At 44.0% G+C, this 21,794-nt stretch overlaps 1 protein-coding gene across 1 annotated transcript in view; it reads right to left on the bottom strand.

Annotated features, from left to right (window-relative positions):
- Nucleotides 1-21,794, bottom strand: part of LIX1 (limb and CNS expressed 1) — a 202,192-nt gene that overhangs the window by 47,855 nt on the left and 132,543 nt on the right. The window contains exon 4 of the mRNA XM_089679122.1: nucleotides 12,899-12,994. Within this exon, the coding sequence (XP_089535248.1) occupies nucleotides 12,899-12,994 (96 nt within the window). The remainder of the gene's footprint in view (nucleotides 1-12,898; nucleotides 12,995-21,794) is intronic.

Genomic DNA, 21,794 nt, shown 5'->3' with positions numbered 1-21,794 from the left:
GAGAACTAATACTGTCAGTCAGTATGACATGCAGATGAGTGCCGTCGATCTTAGAATCACCGCACACTTCACTCATTTGGGCAGTCACGGGGCCAAAACCCCCGATTGTGGAGCCACAGTGTGGCGGTGGAGGCAGCAGCAATGGGAGGCCATACAGCACCCTATGACAAAATGGAACCCACCAGCAGTGTGAGGAGACCTGAAAGTGGCACATGGCAGAGTGTGGCGATGGAGACAGCAGCAATGGGAGGCCGTACAGGGACCCATGACACACTCTGGACCTGGCAGCAGCATGAGGAGGTGGTACAGGGGCCCATGACAGATTACGGGCCTGGCAGCAGCAGTGGGCGGGCGGTGGATGCAGCAGTATTCGGAAGCCAAACACAGGCCTCGGTTAAAAAGCGGAAGCCGTCAGCAGCGTGAGCAGACGACAGAGGCACATGGCGCAGGGTGGCGGTGGAGGCAGCAGTATTCGGAAGCCATACACAGGCCTAGGTTAAAAAGCGGAAGCCGTCAGCTGCGTGAGCAGACGACAGAGACACATGGCGCAGGGTGGCGGTGGATGCAGCAGTATTCGGAAGCCAAACACAGGCCTCGGTTAAAAAGCGGAAGCCGTCAGCAGCGTGAGCAGATGACAGAGGCACATGGCGCAGGGTGGCGGTGGAGGCAGCAGTATTCGGAAGCCATACACAGGCCTCGGTTAAAAAGCGGAAGCCGTCAGCAGCGTGAGCAGACGACAGGCACATGGCGCAGGGTGGCGGTGGAGGCAGCAGCAATGGGAGGCCATACAGCACCCTATGACAAAATGGAACCCACCAGCAGTGTGAGGAGACCTGAAAGTGGCACATGGCAGAGTGTGGCGATGGAGACAGCAGCAATGGGAGGCCGTACAGGGATCCATGACACACTCTGGACCTGGCAGCAGCATGAGGAGGCGGTACAGGGGCCCATGGCAGATTACGGGCCTGGCAGCAGCATGAGGAGGCGGTACAGGGGCCCATGGCAGAGTGGCGGAGCGTAAGCAGCTAAAATTGAAGGCCATACAGAGGCCTATGTTAAAAAGTCCCCCCAGCAGCAGCGTGGGGAGACGACTATCAAGAGTCCAATGGCAGAGTGGCGGAGCAGAAGCAGCTTCAATTGAAGGCCATACACAGGCCTAGGTTTAAAAGTCCCTCGCAGTTAATTCCAATAACGAACTCTACTCCTCCGTGCAATCTACTTACGAGACCCTGGGCAGGTCTGGGTCCAATTTGTGGTAGAGACTGGTTTTGTTCAGCCATGCTTGAGCGAGTAATAACAGGTCTGTGCTGCCCTTTGGTGTCTGGCTTAATGCGCACAACACTGAACGTCCCAGCGTTTGTCAACAATTTGCCGTTAAGTGATGCAAACCCGCTGAACCACGTTCATGAGGAGCCGGTACAGGGGGCCATGAATCAGTATGGACCTGGCAGCAGCGTGAGCAGACAACAGAGGTACATGGCGCAGGGTGGCGGTGTAGGCAGCATTATTCTGAAGCCATACACAGGCCTAGGTTAAAAAGCGGAAGCCGTCAGCAGCGTGAGCAGACGACAGAGACACATGGCGCAGGGTGGCGGTGGAGGCAGCAGCAATGGAAGGCCATACAGCACCCTATCACAAAATGGAACCCACCAACAGTGTAAGGAGACCTGAAAGTGGCACATGGCAGAGTCTGGCGATGAAGTCAGCAGCAATGGGAGGCCGTACAGGGACCCATGACACACTCTGTACCTGGCAGCAGCAAGAGGAGGCGGTACAGGGGCCCATGGCAGAGTGGCGAAGCGTAAGCAGCTTAAATTGAAGGCCATACAGAGGCCTATGTTAAAAATAATAACATGTTTGGGGCATGATTCATGGCGGATTTAGTCAGTTGTGTCAGGAACTGGTGGTTTGAAATCCAGACTAATCCACGCCTGATTCATTTTCACAAAAGTGAGTCTCTCCACACTTTGGGTGGACAGTCGTGTCCTCCGCGGAGTTACAATACCTCCTGCCGCACTAAACACGCGCTCCGATGCCACGCTACTGGCCGGGCATGACAGCCTTTCAAGGGCAAATTCAGCTAGTTGGGGCCAAAGGTCAAGTTTCGTTGCCCAGTAGTCAAGGGGATTGTCTACCTCGGTTGGCAGGGTGCTGTCCAAGTAGGCCCGAGCCTGTTGTTTGAGGTTCTGCTCCAGGTCCACCTGATGCTGCTGCTGCTGCGGCTGGTTAGTAGTTTCCTCACTGCGCTGGTGAAGAAAGCTACTCATCATCGACTGCAGACTGAGGCAGCCGCTGCTGGTGGAGCTGCCACTGCTCCTACCACCCCACCCCTCCCCTGCTGCCATGGCAGCGGAACGCGAGCACACAGGGCCCACAGTGTCTGAGGATGGACGTTGGCGCAGAAAGGCAGAGACCAACTGACTACATAGGTGGTTTTTATAGTACTTTATTTTGGCCTCCCTCTCAGCAGGTGTGAAAAAGGCCACCATTTTTGAACGGTAGCGAGGGTCCAACAAGGTGGACAGCCAAAAGTCATCCCTCTGTCTGATGGTTATTATTCGGCTGTCGCTACGCAAGCAACCGAGCATGCTATGGGCCATTTGTGCCAAGGAATGCGAGGGACTCCCTGCCTCCATCTCCACAGCATACTGCCACGGTGCGTCTGGGTCCTCTGTCTCCTCCTCCTCCTCTACCAGATGCTCCTGCTCCTCCACTCCTGTCCGCTGAGTGGAAAAACCACCCATTTCACTCAATAATTCCTGAGCACCAATGTCCTCCTCTACCTCCTCCTCTTCTTCCTGTCCTGCCCCCACAGGGGTCATGTGGCGTTGAGATCTGTGCGCCACGTCTACCGCACCCTGACCAGCCATTGTTAACAGCATTTGTTCCAGGACGTGCAACAGAGGAATGACGTCGTTCATCCCATAGTCCTGCCGACTCACGAATAGCGTGGCCTCCTCAAAGGGCCTGAGCAAGCGGCAGGTGTCACGCATGAGCTGCCAATGGCTGACATCTAAGTTACACAGGGGAGTACCTTTATCCGCTTGTAACATCAGGAAATCGGTGATGGCCTTTCGCTGTTCGTAAAGGCGGTCTAACATATGTAGAGTTGAATTCCACCTTGTTGCAACGTCGCAGATCAGGCGATGCTGTGGAATTCCGTTCTGCCTCTGCAGCTCAAGGAGGGTGTGCTTTGCGGTGTAGGAATGGCTGAAATGCATGCAAGGTTTACGTGACATTTTAAGGATGTCTTGCAGTGGGATGGTGGATTTTAGGAACCGCTTGACAACCAGATTGAACACGTGAGCCATGCATGGCGCATGGCACAACCTTCCTTGACGCAGAGCAGACACCATGTTCTTTCCGTTGTCGGTCAACATGGTTCCGATTTTCAGTTTGCGCGGAGACAGCCATCTGTCGATTTCTCTGTTCATTACACTCAGAAGTTCCTCCCCTGTGTGACTACGTTCGCCAAGGCATACCAGGTGCAGCACAGCGTGACACCGTTGCGCCCTGCACATGTGATATGCCGGTCGGGTAATGGGACTTGGCACGGGGGTGGCGGCTGAGGACACGGCGGAAGAAGAGGTGGTAGAGGCGGACATCTTTGCTGGACCAAGGACGTGCAAACGTGGAGGCAAAAGCGGCGTGACCTGTCCAAGTTGCTGGTGCGGCTGTGCCGGCACCACGTTCACCCAGTGGGCCGTAAATGACATGTACTGTCCCTGACCGTAGTTACAGCTCCACACGTCGGCACTGCCGTGCACTTTGGCAGAGACCGACATGCTCAAAGACTGGCCCATCATCTCTTCTACATGTGAATGCAGGGCTGGCACTGCCTTTTTGGCGAAGAAATGCCGGCTTGGCACTCTCCACCGCGGCTCGGCACAAGCCATCATTTCTCGGAAAGGTGCTGAGTCCACCACTTGGAAAGGGAGGGACTGCAGCACCAGCAACTTGGACAGGAGGACGTTCAGCTTCTGCACCGTCGGGTGCGTGCTCGCAAACTGTTGTCTCTTGGAAACGGATTCCAAGAAAGACTGCTGACGGAATCCGTGAAGAGGAGTAGCAGGAGAAGGAGCATCTGAACGAGCGGAAGATGCCAACGAGCGACAATTCCCCTCAGCAGAGGTGTTGGAGCCTTGACTGGCTGATAGAGGGCGATTGACGTCGGGTGACGGAGCAAGTAACGGAGCGGGTGATGGAGCGGGGGCTGGGGCAGGCAGAACCGCCGTATCTTTATCACGGTTTTCCCAGGCCACCGAATGGCGACGCTGCATATGCTGACGCAACGCTGTAGTCCCAACAAGGGCCCCCTGGCCACGCTTGACTTTCTGGCCACATAGTCGACATACGGCTACGTTTACTTCCTCGGGCAGCTTGACGAAAAATTGCCACACCGCCGAGTAGGAAACTTTGCCCCCGCTACTCCTCACTGGCTGACTGCTACTTCCTCCGTGCACACCGGCACCACTACTGGCCGTGGTGGTAGGCTGCAGTGGAGCTGGTGCTCTACTCCGTGGCCGTTTGCCTCCACTGACACTGCTGCGACCCTGCTGCCTCCTGGGCAACTCACCGACTGTTTTGCTCGCTGGCAAGCTGGCACCCTCTTCTCCTGATGATGCGGAAGCAATAGCCTGATGACGACGAGGCTGCCAAGTGCGATCAGCCTCATCATCATCAATTAGGGTCTCCGCCTCACTACTAGCCCCCTCGGCTGCGTGTGGGTCAGGAGACAGACCTGTCTCTAGATCGGCTACCGAGCCACTCTCCTCGCCAGTACTTCTTCGCCTGGCTGCTGAAGAGGCGGAAGTCTCCCCCCGTTCCTGACCGCCCTCTGTTAGCTCTTCCTCACTGTACAGTGGGGCTGAGCCCACAGCATGCGATACTTCACTTGGTGAGGGAACACCAAAGGACAGGGGCAGGTAGAGGACACGTGATTTCAGTGGGCTTGCTCCCGGGCCATGCCAACTAACGGTTGTGTCTGACGTACCCACCGACCGTTGGCTGTAGGTGTCAGAGGTGACCAGGGAAGAGGAAGACGACCGAGCCAACCAATCGATGACGGCAGGGTTGTCGGTGGAGACACGACCGCTGGATGACACCGGGAGCACTGGCCTCTGGCTGCGACTAGTGCTGCCTCGACCCCTTCCTCTGCTGCCACGTCTGCTCGCTCCTGAAACATTGCCTCCTCTGCCACTCCTCTGCATGTTGTCTGACATACTCTTTAATTCAATAAGCACCCCAAACATAAAACAGGATTTAACTCTTTGAACGTACAATAGTGGTTGTGAAGCAGAAAGTAATGATTCTGTGTCCCTGAGTAACAATTCTGTGTCCCTGAGTAACGATTCTGTGTCCCTGAGTAACGATTCTGTGTCCCTCAGTAACAATTCTGTGTCCCTGAGTAACGATTCTGTGTCCCTGAGTAACGATTCTGTGTCCCTGAGTAACAATTCTGTGTCCCTGAGTAACGATTCTGTGTCCCTGAGTAACAATTCTGTGTCCCTGAGTAACGATTCTGTGTCCCTGAGTAACAATTCTGTATCCCTGAGTAACAATTCTGTGTCTGTCCCTGAGTAACGATTCTGTGTCCCTGAGTAACCATTCTGTGTCCCTGAGTAACGTTTCTGTGTCCCTGAGTAACAATTCTGTGTCCCTGAGTAACGATTCTGTGTCCCTGAGTAACGATTCTGTGTCCCTGAGTAACGATTCTGTGTCCCTCAGTAACGATTCTGTGTCCCTGAGTAACAATTCTGTGTCCCTGAGTAACAATTCTGTGTCCCTGAGTAACACTTCTGTGTCCCTCAGTAACGATTCTGTGTCCCTGAGTAACAATTCTGTGTCCCTGAGTAACAATTCTGTGTCCCTGAGTAACAATTCTGTGTCCCTGAGTAACAATTCTGTGTCCCTGAGTAACGATTATGTGTCCCTGAGTAACGATTCTGTGTCCCTGAGTAACAATTCTGTGTCTGTCCCTGAGTAACGATTCTGTGTCCCTGAGTAACAATTCTGTGTCCCTGAGTAACGATTCTGTGTCCCTGAGTAACGATTCTGTGTCCCTGAGTAACGATTCTGTGGCCCTAACTCTGTCCCTAATACAGACAGGTCTGTCTCTCTTGAATGACCGGAGGCTAATGGAGAATTCTAAGATGGCCGCGATTTATAGCTCCACCATTACACAGTGCTGGCTGGCTGGCTGCTGATTGGCTAATGCGATCACATGTCATGAATGAATGCATTATGGGTCAGCGCGCCTTGTCTGCGCGCCTTCCCAGAGATCCCCGCTCCGTCGCCACACATGTCGCCGCCATTTTTGGGAAAATTCGATTCGTGCATCCGAAGTTTGCTAATTTTCGGATTCGGCGCGAATCGAATTTTTCCTAATCTTCGAAACGAATTCCACTTCGTCATGTTCGATTCGCTCATCTCTAGAAATGTTCATTGGTGAATTACTCTTTAGCATCCCCTGCGTGAGAAAATCTTATATTATTCTTCATTGTTCACCAATAAAAGTGAGCTGGAAACTTTAAAACACAAGCTGGAGAGAGCACTAAGTTCTTGAAAGGTATCTGATCCTTACAGTATGTAGAATAGAATAGAATATTTGCAACAAGTGTTATAGAAACAATTAATTACTGCATGGTTCATTAAGGAGAAGATTTTCCTGCACAATTGCCTCAGTCTGCATGTATTCCCTTTTTCTACTTTCTTTGAATCTGAGACTTATTTATAAATTAGTATTGCCATGCAGACTTCAACATTATTCAGCTCCATGAAAGTGACCAAAAACATAAGAAGCCAAAGGTTCTTTCATAATAACAGAAGTGAATTTTGTTTTGTGTAGATTAGTATTAAGGTTTAACACACAAACATATTAGTATACAAAATATACCATATCCTACTTTCAAGATTTCAATGATATTAAAGGTCACTCCTATTTTCATTTTACAATTTTCCATTTACAGTTACAGGGCTATTTTAGTTTAAAGGGAAAAGTACTTTCAAATGAATAAAAGTAAATATTCCACTGAGTAATGGTTGACTAAAGTCAACTTTAATTACAGCAATATAAAATCCATATATCTTCATGGACAGATGGGTGTGGGCAAAATGTGTTCACTATACCCCCTGTTGGGTTTCATTTTCACTTTTCCCAAAGGGAGAATTTCATAGTATATTTTTGGCCACTCACTGTACTTGCCTATTAAGGCTTCAAGGTGAGGAAAGAACTAATTTCCTGCTAGAAAAATAACACGGAAGGTTAGTTTACCTCAGAGTACATTTTACATTTCTTTCTGTTGTGTTTCATTCATGGGCATTAGATATTCCAACTTCAACTTACGCACATTAACAAGTCCTATCGGGACACAGCCATCACACCTTACATAACCAGAATCCGAGCTTTGGAAATGTTTATTTAAACTGCTCTGATAATTGGCCAGTGCATTTTTGGATCTAGATTTCTTCTCCTTTACAATCATCTGGTGCCTGTGTTTAATGCTGGCACCACTTGCGTCTCTTTTATGTGGTGTGCAGAGAAATGTTTAGTATTGGGACAAAGTGCACAGCTAAATGGTTGCCTTGAATTACATTTGTTATACTAACTGCACAATTATTCTTTTGCATCCTTATATTTCCCAAACGTATAGGAACCTTTAAACTATGCTTGGCCGAGTTTAACATGATGTCTTGAGTTTCATGACTGCCTTGTAATGGGTTCTTTGACATGGAGATGTCTCCAGAAACCAATGATTTTTATTGGGTTGGATTTCTATTTTTGTTTTTGCTAAACAAGGCATGGTTAAGGGGTTACTGGACCCCAAGCAATAATCCTATTACTGAACCCCATATTTTCCAGAAAACATGAACAGCATTCACAAATGTATTTTAGAAGTAGTGTGTGCGTTTTTGTTGTATTAGGACTTGTCACAGCCTGAGCTTCAGCAAAAATTAGCAAGGCATTAATTCAATACACAAATACATTGCCACTATACACAATGTCTGATCATCAAAAATTTTGGATGTTGTAGGGAAGGGTTAAATCCTCTATCAGGTTTTTATTTCTCTCATTGTTTATTTATTTATTACAGGCACTTATATAGTGCCGTCAATTTACACAGCGATTTACATAAGCACACACATCAGTCCCTAACCCTTATGGAGTGTACAATCTAAGGTACCTAACTCACAATCATACATACACATACTAGGGCCAAATTAGACAGGATCCAATTAACCTACCAGGATATCTTTGGAGTGTGAAAGGAAACCAGAGTACCTGAAGGAAACCCACGCAGGCACAGGGAGAACAGGTAAACTCCAGGCAGGTGGTGTTGTGGCTGGAATTTGAACCAACAACCCTAGTGTTGCCAGACGGAAGTGCTAACCATTTAGTCACTGTGATGCAAAGAATTTCTCTCACTTCCTGAGAGATGCACACAGAAATAGAACTGTCAGGATCTGGATCTGAACCCAGGAACTCTGTCATGCCTGGCAGTGGTGCCTCCTACTGAACCACCTGTAGCTCTGGGTAGCTCCGTCCCTGACCTCTTGGTCAATCTTCTTTGATACCCAGTTTATTGCTGAACCTCTTGCTCCTCCCTTGAAATTTCTATTTAAGCCATGTTTCTGCACTTCCTCCTTTGGACACAGCTGATCACGGATCGGGTAAAGGGCCAATCACAGCAGCCCTTTACCATGTTATCAGCTGTATCCAATCACAGCTGATCACATGTAAACAGATTTGCAGGTTATCAGTAGTCTTTTTCTCACACAATGTGTCTATGTGAGGAAAGGAGAGCCGATAACCAGCAAGGCTGTCAATACATTGTTTACAATGATAATCAGAGCACTGAGCATTAATGCCCTGATTATCAGTGCAGTCTTATCAGTGCCTATCAGTGCAGATCATTGTGGCTTATCAGTGCTCATCAGTGCCGCCTCATCAGTGCTCAACAGTGCAGCTTCATCAGTGCCCATCAGTGCAGCCTATCAGTGTCCATCAGTGCAGCCTCAACAGCATACATCAGTGAAGAAGAAAAAGTACTTATTTGCAAAACATATGTATCGCCTCCTGATGATGTCAGTATGATGAAATGTACGTTGAGGCGGAATTACAGGAAGGAACGTTGGTATGTTGGAGACACTCAGCTGCGGTGAGAGGTCCAAGTAATCGGAGGCACTAATAGGGTTTGCGCTTGTAATGGTGAAGCCAGTGTTGTATGATAAAAATGCTACATAAAATCTAAAGGTGCACCTTCCACCTTCTAATTCTGGCCACAAATTGAGACATTTTCAACTCAAATGAATCTTTTCATGTTTAGAACTTTCTGGCATTATAAAGATTCTCACTGTTTTCCATGTCTTACTACTAAAACCATTTCATGAAAATCTTTTTCTGGGAGAGTTCTTCCACTCCCTATATCTATTGATGTACATGGTAAAAACAAATTTGTGGTTGAGAAAATTGCTGACTCCAAGATGTTCATAGAGAAATCACAATATGTGGTTCAATGAAAAGGATATGGGCAAGAGGAAAATTCTTGGGAATCAGAAAGAGAGTTCATGCTCCTAAGCTGAGAATTTAATTACAGATTTCATAAGACATCCTGTGGCTGTCATGGGGGGAGGAGGGTAATTTCAGGATCTAGATCCAAACTCAGAGTCTCTATTGTGTACGGCAGTGGTTCCTCCTATTGAGCCACCTGCAGCTCTGGGTAGCTCTTTCAATGATCTCTTGATTAATCTTCGTTGATTTCTAGTTTGCTGAATCCCTTGCTCCAACCTTTGAAACGTCTTTCTTTCCAGTTTATGTGTGCTTATGCTAGTATCTTGCTCTTTCTTGCTGCTGATACTCTGTGTCCTTATTTAACACTACTTGTGTACCAACCTTTGACTAAACATTCATCAGCCACTCTTTATATTTCTCCACTTCTAACCATTAACTACCAACTTGTCTGGCTTGATCTCTGAGTATGTATCTGCTTGCTCCTATACTGCTACTGAAACCTGTTATTAACCACAAACTTGCCTTATGTTTCAGGCATGACAAGAACACTTTTATTGTAAACTCTGCCAAACCTTTATTGGTTTCTTTGTCCCCACTAGTGATATACTGCTTAAAGGCTGGTACATACGGTACACACAGGCCGAATACTGACCAGTATTGGCTGGTTCATCCTGTCCGACAGAAGCCGGTCTAACGTTCCAATCAGTGCTTGCAGCCATTGGCGGTGGGGGGGGGGGGGGTTGTTAGTCCCCCTGTCAATACACAATTGCTCAGCAGGAGAGATCGCCAAACTAACATCACTTAGTTAGTATGGCGACCTCTCAGTTTTTTTTATTTGTTCAGCCCGCTGGTTTGAACCAAAAAACTTTCTGTGTGTGCTGTAGTATTACTTTCTGTCTTTGTGACACTATTTGTATGAGAAAACGTGACAGAGTGGCACTGGGACAATAAGTGTGTGTGTGGGGGGGGGGGGGGAATCTCTCCAAAAGGAAGGGTACAGATGAGAATAAAATGGCATATATATATCCAGAACTACAAAGAATACATTTAGGTTGTAGTCAGGGTTAAATAATATACATTAATATGAAAGTTAAAACAGAAGATCTTTCCAATAAAGATGATATACACTGCTCAAAAAAATTAAAGGAACACTTTGAAAACACATCAGATCTCAATGGGGAAATATATCATGCTGGATATCTATATTGATATAGACTGGGTAATGTGTTAGGAACGTAAGGATGCCCCATTGTTTGATGGAAATTAGAATTATCAACCTACAGAGGACTTAATTCAAAGACACCCTGAAAATCAAAGTGAAACAATGATGCAGCAGGCTAGTCCATTTTGCTGAAATTTCATTGCAGCAACTCAAAATGATAATCAGTAGTTTGTATGACCCCCACGTGCTTGTATGCATGCCTGGCAATGTCAGGGCTTTCTCCTAATGAAATAACGGATGGTGTCCTGGGGTATTTCCTCCCAGATCTGGACCAGAGCATCACTGAGCTCCTGGATAGTCTGAGGTGCAACCTGGCAGCGTTAGATAGACCAAAACATGATATCCCAGAGGTGTTCTATTGGATTTAGGTAAGGCAAGCGTGGGGGCCATTCAATGGTATCAATTCCTTCATCCTCCAAGAACTGCCAGCATGCTCTCGCCACATGAGGCCGGGCATTGTCGTGCACCAGGAGGAACCCAGGACCCACTGCACCATTCTAGGGACTGACAATGGGTCCAAGGATTTCATCCCGATACCTAATGGCAGTCAGGGTGCCATTGTCTAGCCTGTAGAGGTCTGTGCGTCTCTGAATGGATATGCCTCCCCAGACCATTACTGACCCACCACCAAAACGGTCATGCTGAACGATGTTACAGGCAGCATAACATTCTCCATGGTTCCTCCAGACCGTTTCACATCTGTCACATATGCTCAGGGTGAACCTGCACTCATCTGTGAAAGGCACAGAGCACCAGTGGCGGACCTGCCAATTCTGGTGTTCAATGGCAAATGCCAATCGAGCTCTATGGTGCCTGGCAGTGAGCACAGGGCCCATTAGAGGACATTGGGCCCTCAGGCCACCCTTATAAAGTCTGTTTCTGACTGTTTGGTCAGAAACATTCACTCCAGTGGCCTGCTAGAGGTCATTTTGTAGAGCTCTGGCAGTGCTCACCCTGTTCCTCCTTGCACAAAGGAGCAGATACCGGTCCTGCTGATGGGTTAAGGACCTTCTACAGCCCTGTCCAGCTCTCCTAGAGTAACTGCCTGTCTCCTGGAATCTCCTTCTCCATACTCTTGAGACTGTGCTAGGAGACACAGCAAACCTTCTGGCAATGGCACATATTTATTTGCCATCCTGAAGGAGTTGGACTGCCTGTGCAACCTCTGTCGGGTCTAGGTATTGCCTCATGCTACCAGTAGTGACACTAACCCTAGTCAAATACAAAACTAGTGAAAAACAGTCAGAAAAAATGAGTAGGGAAAAAAATGTCAGTGGCCTCCACCTGTAAAGCCATTCCTTTTTTGGAGGTTGTCTCATTGTTGCCCATCTAGTGCACCTGTTGTTAATTTAATTAACACCAAAGCAGCTTATACTGGTTAACAACCCCCTCTGCTACTTAATTGATCAGATCAATATCCCAGGAGTTTAATTGACATTATGCTATACTCTGATTAAAAAATGTTTTTTTGAGCAGTGTAGTTGGGAGCAGCAGTCACCAGTAAACAATTACCATGTCAGCTTCTGCCAATCAGTTTTTTTGTATTGCCTAATCTATATCTTTGTTATTGATTGCTGCTTTATTACTGTATAACCAATGCTATTCGATTTGTTTGTAGTTTGTCACTCATAATTTGTGCATTTGGTTTTAAAAAGAAAACACAAAAATACAAATATAAAATCTTTTAAAAAATGCAAACAGTGTAAGTACTAAATTTGACTTAGTATCAGCCTGTAATAGTCCCTATATATGAGGAAAATTCAGCACAAGGAGACAAAAAGTGATAGAAGTTACAAGAAAAATCAGCTCCCCTGTTCTGTCAAACAGGACTGTGCTGTTTGGCAGAGCTTTGTAATCTCAAACCTGGACGGATAGAAATATAAATCCTTTGGAAGGTAAAAAATCTCTCCCACAGTTTTGCTCTTAGCTAAGAGTTGGCTACAGTATTTGTGTTAATTAAAGATGTCAGCTAACACTTGGCATTTTTGTTCATTTTAACAGTCACTGTTCCCAAATTCAACAATGATTTTATAAGCAAGTTTAGATTGTTGAATTGCAAATGTATGAATTTGGTAAACTGCAGATAAAAATAATGATTGGATCCCAAGGTAACAATTTTCTAATTCACTTTACAGAATCACAGCTAAAATAGTTTTAATACTAACCTGAAATTCCAGCATTGTTTTGCCAAGGTTTGTCTCCAGCATGTAATGGTAGGCACCAATACTTGTACTTGGGTCATCAGCATCATTTATATTCCCCTGAAACATAAAACACATGAACTGTCAGGATGTCTGTTCAATTTATTCTATGTTTTCTATGATCTATTTAGCCAGATTGTGCAAGCTTTTCATACCACTCCTCCAAATGTTTGCCTCAGTTCTAATCAGTGTCAGAAACATATTTCAGCATTTATAGCCACACAGGTAACTCAGACCACCTTAATCTAATCACCATGGTGTCATACAATGTCAGGGAAAATGTTGATTGTTCAAGATTATGATGGGGGTGTGAACAGTTGTGAAACCACTCAGATCTCATTTACATAAACTATCACCATGCCACCTTTCACACACCTGCTGTGAACTAAAGAAGGCACTTGGATGAGTGGTAAATTGCCTTCAATGTTACAGAACACGCTCAGTTGAATGTGACTAACTGCTACTAACTTAACCATGACCTGGGTAAATGAATACCTTCACAGATATCAGGTTCGTTCCACAAAGACAACATACCATAATTATGATCCTTATTTTAAAAAAGTGACCGTTATTTTTACCTGAGTCCAATGAGATAAAAAAATTATAGCCACTTATTCTAATGGCTGTCAAACAAATCTTAGCCAAAGAATGGGAATTAGCTGTGACCAGTGTGGCACAAGTCAAAATGTCTTGATCCATGTCAAACAAGAAGCTTCCAGCACTGCCATGCACAGATTCTATAAGGTCTGGGTGCCCTGGATAACACATTATATGTCTGTGGATTTTGACCATACACTCGTGACAGTTTAGGGGATTATGGCACAAAATGTGACCTACCTCAAATGCTCCTGTCTCCCCCTCCACCCCCTGTACCTTCGTTCTCTTTTCCTTTTCTCCATCCTTTTCTCTATTATCCTTACGCTTCTCTTTCTATCTGCCTAAGTACGGATGTCCTGTTCTCTCAATGCCAGGGAGCCCAACATTTTTAAATTGTACCACCATATGATCAGGGTTGTTCAACTATCCAACGATGGACCAGATTAAAGATAGGTTATCGATAAGAGTGTTATCAGTACTTGCTGTGTAAAAGCTAACAACTGTACTGCTACTCAGCCTTATGTACCTACTTGATTTTTTTAGTTGCAAATGTTTCTTTGATGGCTTTTTTATTATGTAATCTTGTACATAGTTGTACTTCCTATGTAAAAGCAATAATAACCTTTAAAACATAAATTTTCAGTTATATGGCCAGAAATAGAAATCCTTTTCCTTCTGGTAAATTTTTTTGAATTGAGCATATTGAAAGGTCTGAGTAACAATGGTGGAAGGCCTTGGTTATATCTTGTAAACAAAGTACCAATTGGTTGCTGTGGGTGCAGAATGTAGCTGCGGGCTTATTTCACTTTTATAAGATGTGCCAACATCTTACCACATTTGTCCCCATGCTGGTAGACCACACACAGCAGGGAGTCTTTATGTTTCAAGTAGATTTGGCCTAGCCGATGATGTAAGGCAGTGCAGTGTTGGACGAAAGCCAGGAGTGGTGATGGGTCCCTGGTGCACTTATGAATCACCTCTAATGTGTGTATATCAAAGAGTAGAACTGCTATTTTGGCCATTTGTTCCTTTTCATATGTGTGGCTTGGACAATAAGGGTGCCTGGAAGCACACATTTAAGAGCTTTCACTTTAGCTGGGGCAGCCTAGGGATCAGCAAGGTGATCAGCTACAAAATGTTGAATGGCTTGGGAGATAGCTATATGAACAAAGCGGCCTTTCAGTGAGTTTGTGGATACTTCAGCAGAGGAAATTGTGGGACACAATAAGAATGTAAATTTGGAAGAAAGAAGGATGATATTTAGAGCATATTTGTGGGCCAACATGGGTTGCCAATCAAGGAGACAATGAAGAACTATGAAGTTATCAAGTCTATTATACAATGAATGTGGATGGGAGAAAAACTCAAACTCCTTAGCTGTATTATATATATATGTATGAAGATTCACCAAAAATTAACTAGTTAAAGATAGTGAAAATGTTTACATAGTATGTTGACAGAGGACAGGGAAGCATTAGGTCTCTTAGTAGTGGCATCTATCTGCTATGTACTATGTAAGTGAAAGCCAAGGGCAAAGTAAGAAAATCATGTATGTACATAGTAAAAACAGATGCAAAACCCAAGTTTAAAACTTGATAAATCAAAATAAACAAATAATATTCTTCCAAAGGCAATAAATATATATATATTTAAAAAAGAAATTGTATTGTGTTTTTGTCACAAATCCAAGGAGCAGGGCCCTCCTATCCCTCTTGTATTGAACTGTATTGTTGCTGTATTGTCTTCCGTTATATTGTAAAGCGCTGAGCAAACTGTTGGCCCTATATAAATCCTGTATAATAATAATCATGAAATGAACCAGTGGGTCTCTTGAACCTAAAAGTACCAAGGACTGACGTTGTTATTAGGGCAATTTGTAGATCACAAATATCTTTGCCAAGAAAATTGTAATTTTATACAATTTTAATGCATTTTGTTCTGGAAGAACTGGATGGATAGCAGCATAACAGCAACAAAAATACGGTGGGCTGCCAGTGGTCCATGGAGGTACTTGGAAAACACTGAAGTGGAACATACTATGACCACCACACCCCTGGGAAGCATAAGACTACCACAAGAAAGTATATGTAATCCTTGACTGGATGATTTATACTGCAAAAAAAATGCTACTGCTAGGGAGACTGGCTCTTCCCCTGTGGAGCTGGTGCAGGGTTCCACGTTTTGACTTATCACGAATCTTCCAAAATGAGACACACACACACATGAATCACCAGGTACAAGAGTTTTGAAATTACAGTATTGTGACAATTTTTTTTCAAATTCCTTTTTAAGAGCCACCTTTTTCATTGGAGTACTGTGCTGTCTGTCTAATCATACACAGTGGCAGCAGCAGGCAAAGGAACTTTGCATTTGGGAGCAATAGTGATTTATTATAAGGCCTGGGAACGGCTTGTTCTTCAACATGAAAAGAACTTTGTTACAGTGGCTTTATAAATTCAATTCTACATTTGGAAATATATTCCTGGCAACATAAATAGAACATAAGCCAAACTGTAGAGCCATTAACCAATAATGGCAGCAATAAGAAAACTTATTTTGGAACAACATAAATTCGGTCTTATAATATGTGCTGAGAGAGGTTGCATATACAGATTCTCTCTCCCTATCTTTAATCTGGTCCAGCACTGCCTAGATATTTCAAACACAATGCCAATATCCAAAACATCGAATGTTATTTCTGAAGGGTGCTTTTGTATAGAATTTGGAATACACCCTGTTTATAATTATATTCTGTTTATACTGAATAGGCAATAAAACAGCAACTGGCTTAGTTTATACTGTTAGAAGAAATCTCTCCTAATTTATTTGCTCAACAATATGTGGAATAATGCACTCATTGCTTCTTCCTGGACATTACTATCAGATGTCAATACTTACTGTTGTGTATAATAGCACTCTGTGCTTTTTTTTTTTTTAAAGTGGATTACAGTGCCAATGTCTTAGGAAGAGGCATTCAAAACTTATAAATGTGTGTCTCACCTCGTTAAATAATTGAAAATTTGAATGCATTTAGTTTCTTATTTTAGGATAGTAAGGATTGACAACATTTTTGTACTAAAAAGATGAAACAATAGATTCTGGTGGTAGCCTCCCTGGCGGTATTCCCGAGTGTAGCTCAGGGTACAGTTTCAGTACCACAAGCGGTAACCCCGAGCTACTTACCAGTGCTGCTCCGGGATCTGTTCTTCTCTTACCTTGTCCTGCGCTCCTGCGATGTCCCTCCTGCAGTGTCCCTGGCAATGTAATCCGGCGGATGTCGGCATCTGTCATCTGGGTTCCGTCCTCTACGAACGTCGAGACGTACGGGGGACGGAACGGCGGGAAATTTGAAAATGACAAAAAGTGACATTCACAAAAATCACTAAAACCACATAGTAAAACTTTACTGTACCAAACCATTTCACATACATTTTGTCCCTAGTGCTTTGTCCTGTGCCCTGCCTTCATTTTTACTGTTCTTTCTGCCTGGAAACTGAAAAATGTCCATGACGTCCAAAAAGCGTCCTTTTAGGTCAAAAGCGGTTTTAGACCAGCTAGAGAACAGCGATAGTAAATTAGAACTACTTGCAGAATTGAGTGATAATGATTTGTGGGGAAATTCGTCATCAGACACTGAAAATTATTTTGCGACTTTGCTCAGTGATGTGCGAACTTGGCACTATATTTTAAATTTCAGTGTTTTTGGTTTGATTATATTATTGAATTAAATGTATTATTATTATATTATTATTTTTTATGATTATTTATTAAATTATAATTTATGATTTCGTGTTTCAAGTTTTATCCTACTCGGGATGTTTACTAGACTCTTCTTCGGACAGATTTCAGTGAGTTATTCCTAAGAATTACAGGCCTACAATACAAAACGCCAAATTTCCATGCAAAGTAATGGTACCACTTTCAGCACCAAATATCTGAAATAATCATACCGCTAGGGAGGTTAAAGGTCTTTGTCACAGAGTATCCCAATACAAACAAGGAGGTAGGTTTACATTGGAGAGAGGGTTCGAGTAACAGGGAGGTTTATTGTGTGGATTAGTGGGTTAAGGTTACAGGGAGGGTTAGTGGTAGAGGTACATGAAGGTTAATGCAGAGAATAGTGTTAGGGTTACAGAAAAGGCCAGTGTTATGGTTAATTATATATGATACAGAAGGTAAAGATAAGTATTAGGATTACATGGCCAGATAGTTGTTAGTGTTGCAGGAAGGTTCATTGTTATGATTACAGGGAGGGTTTGTGTGAGCAATAGCAGGGAAGCCATCAGAAAGTTTGGGCCTCTCACACAGCTTTTGGCCTGGCTAACTCCCCTACCCCAGGCCTGACCACTGATATATTCCCATATAGCAAAGAGACATCCCCATCCAGCAAAGAGACATCTCCATATAGTAAAGGGACTCCCCATATAGCAAGGAAGCAGCCCAATCCAGCAAAGAAACATCCCCATCCAGCAAAGAGACAGCCCAGTCCAACAAAGAGGCAGTCACAGCACAGGCCCACATCCAGCAACATTGTCAGTTTATTGTGATGTCTACAACTTGTATCCAGACCAATCCACAGTAAGCACTGAACAGTCCTGCAGGCAGCTCCCCCACACTTATACACATTCAGCCCTCCCCCACACCTGTACACACTCAGTCCCCCTTCACACCTGTATGCACTCAGTCCTCCTCACGCCTGTAGGCACTCACCCCCCCACCACACCTGTATGCACTCAGCCCCCCTCACACCTGTACACATTCAGTCCCACTTTACACCTGTACACATCCAGCCCCCCTCACACCTATACACTCAGCCCCCCCATCACGCCTGTACACACTCAGCCCCCCTCACACCTGTACACACTCAGCCCCCCTCACGTATATGCACTCAGCCCTCCCACACCTTTACACACTCAGCCCCCCTCAGATTTGTACGCTCTCAGCCCCCCTCACCTGTATGCACTCAGGCCCCCTCACCTGTATGCACTCAGCCACCCTACACCTTTACACATTTAGCCCCTCCTCACACGTATGCACTCAGTCTCCCCTCACATCGGTATGCACTCAGCCCCCTCACACCTGTACACAATCAGGCCCCCACACACACACATCTGGAAACACACACACAGCTCTGGCCCCCCTATACACAAACAGCCCTCAACTCACTTATACACACACAACCTCTACTTGTAAAGGAGGTCTTCCTAGTTCCAGCTCTTGCTTACACAAAGCTGACAGGTTACCTGCTGGGGTTGCTTATAATTGTCTACTATATTGATATGGTTTAAACCTTATTTACAAAGGAAAACAAACCTTTTGCTGTACCTGCTTAAAAAGTGTTAGCTCAGGTTGGGCTGTAATTGCCACTGCAATGGCATCATTGTCATTGGAATAATGGTCATGAGTGTATTTAGACATAATTATGCCCTATTCACATCTGAATGATGATTCCCTATTGTACTATCTATCCTCTTTGTTAATTATTTCAGAAAAAGAACCTCAATAATATGCTACTGGAGAGAGCATACAGTTTCATTTAAATACGGAACTACTTTTTGACCGCACAGGCCTCCAGGAGAAATAGTTTTATGTATAATGAAATAAAGCTCTTTGACTCTTCTCAATATCCCCTGCGTTATCCTACCCTAAAGTTCTTTGGTTGAATTTTTATCTTTAATTGTTCAGAGATGCATAGTAGAAGGAAATTGTCATGCTCTAACCATTCTGTCCCATGCAGTGACCCAGAAGTCCCTTATGGTAAATACAGTTTTGGTTGTAATGGTTGTCACCACTCTTAGTAAACAGGGTAGGGGGTCAAAGTATGGCTGTGTGTGACAGTAATTTAGAGTTATAAGCCATGCCAAAAAATGTATAGACATCTTACAACCAAGCACCCATCCATCCAGCTGAGTAAGGTGCTCTGTACAACCATGTAAGTTAAACATGACCATACTCAACAAACACATTCAAATCTGTTTGGAAAATCTCCATTAAATCTCCCGACTATTTAGGGCAAGGGACTGACTGGATACAAATTGAATGGATACTTTAAGTAGTTCCTCGTGTTACATATTTTTGGTAAATCTAAAGGAGACTGCACAAAGATTTTACAGTCAGATATAATGTGTATGGTGAGCTTTAAAAATGAGCTCTGAGCATAAGTATTCCACTTATAATTGGGTGAGGACAAGAAGCTAGATAGGCAAGGAAGTGTTTAATTTACTGTACACTCCTATGCGCCTGACAAATTCAGATTCTGCTTTGTTTCTGAGATGTGTCTTATTTGTAATCTTTAGTATGCATCAGGGTCCCAGGACATTGTTTTCCTCTTGAGTGCTGATAGTGCCTCTTCTGGGAAGGCTTTCCACCAGATTTGTGAAGTCAAGTACTGATGTTTGATGAGAAGACCTGGCTTGTAATTTATTCCAAAGGTGTATAATAGAGTTGAGGTCAGAGCTCTGGAAAGGCCTGCCAAGGTCTTCCACCAAACTCGCAAACCATTTGGTTGATTTACTAAAACTAAAGAGTGCAAAATCTGGTGCAGCTCTGCATAGAAACCTACCAGCTTCCAGGTTTTCTTGTCAAAGCTCAAATGCACAAGCTGAAGTTAGAAGCTGATTGGCAACCACACGCAGCTGCACCAGATTTTGCACTCTCTGGTTTTAGTAAATCAACCCCATGTCTTAATGGACTGGACTTTGTGTACAAGGGAAAAGTCATACTGGAACAGAAAAGGGTCTTTCCAATACTGTTGCCAGAAAGTTGTAAGTAGATAACTGGTTAAAATGTCTTTTTATTCTGTAACATTTACAAAAACCTCTACTGAAAAACACCTGAACTCGGTAGATTCGAGACGTGTCTTTTGTTCATCCACTAACCTTTACAACAATTTAAATCTCATAACAGTTGTACCCACTTCCCAAGGTGTTCTATTGTTTAATAAAAGGTTTACATATAAACTTGATTTAAACATTGCGTATGATATGTATATATTCTCATATCATAATTTAGCCTTGTAAATCACAAAAGAATGACTTAAGGGAGCCATAATACTGCATGAAACCAAATGTTACACTCAAGGTTTGTTTTGCCATTGATTTATTTTCACTTGATATTGGATGGTGATTTCAAGTAATTTATCATTTTTATGGTGATTTCCATGGTTAAATGGAATAAACTTTGTAGACTCGTGGGCGCGACTTTCCTCTGGGATATCTAAAAGCCAGCATAAATATTTCAGCGGCACAGTGTTAATGTGGCTGGATTGAGATGCTATAAATTTTCAGATGCATTTTGAGCTGAAAAAATACTGGCCAAAGGGTGCATGACCTAACAATATTTGCAACAGCTGAGTATATATTCTACAAATCCATTGTAGGACATTGTAAGAAAAGTTGTAAAGGGTGCTGTTGCCAGAAACTGATCTGCTACTAAGCAATGTAACATATAACTTAATTGTTATGCTACATATAAATTACATCATTGCTTACTGCACATCAAAATTTGTTCTGCTTGGTCTATAACTTCTGAGATAAAGTGCTGAGTCGGCTATTTAATGTAATATACTATGTACTATAAAAGAAATTAAAGTACTGAACCATGTGATGTGTTCAGATTTATTTACAGGACCACAATCATTAAAAAAATTGTATTTTGATGACTTTGATAAATACATGTAATTAATGTAGGTTTACAAAAGCTCCCAATATTTCAGACTTTCAGATTTTATTATGTGCTGGTTTATTTAAGTTCTATTTTATTGAGGCTGGCTCTATAGACCTATGACAACCATACCATGGCATTTTTTGGTTGGTTACAAATCAGCTTTAGGCTCCATGCACACTGGGCGTTTTAATAACGCTGGTAACATTAGCTGTGTAAAGTCACGTTAAAAAAGTGAGTTTTTCAGCGTATTTTATTGTTTTTGCATTAGCTTTTAGTGGCATTTTGCCGTGTTTTTTGTGTTTGCGGTTTTAGCATTTTTTAACCCAAAAAAAACAAAAATGCCGGTTTGCCGAGATTTACTGCGTTTTGCAGCATTAGAGCATTTTTACAGCTACAAAACTCCTCTAGAAACCCACTAGTTCTGGGGGTTTTTTTCCAGCCAAAAAATGCTGATTGCAGTCCGTGTGCATGGATACATAGGATAACATGCTGGGGACTTTACTGGCTGTAGAAAAAAATGTCAAAAGCCAAAAACAGTAGCTGTCCAGTGTGCATGAGGACTTAAAGGAACAGTTTTAGTCTGGGAGAAGGTTAGGTA

The sequence above is a fragment of the Staurois parvus genome, unplaced genomic scaffold (assembly GCF_062004578.1).
Source record: "Staurois parvus isolate SC_StPar_1 unplaced genomic scaffold, SC_StPar_1.0 ptg000218l, whole genome shotgun sequence".
Classification (NCBI taxonomy): domain Eukaryota; kingdom Metazoa; phylum Chordata; class Amphibia; order Anura; family Ranidae; genus Staurois; species Staurois parvus.
The sequence above is the reverse complement of the archived record's forward strand: the minus strand, read 5'-3'. Positions and strand labels throughout refer to the sequence as shown.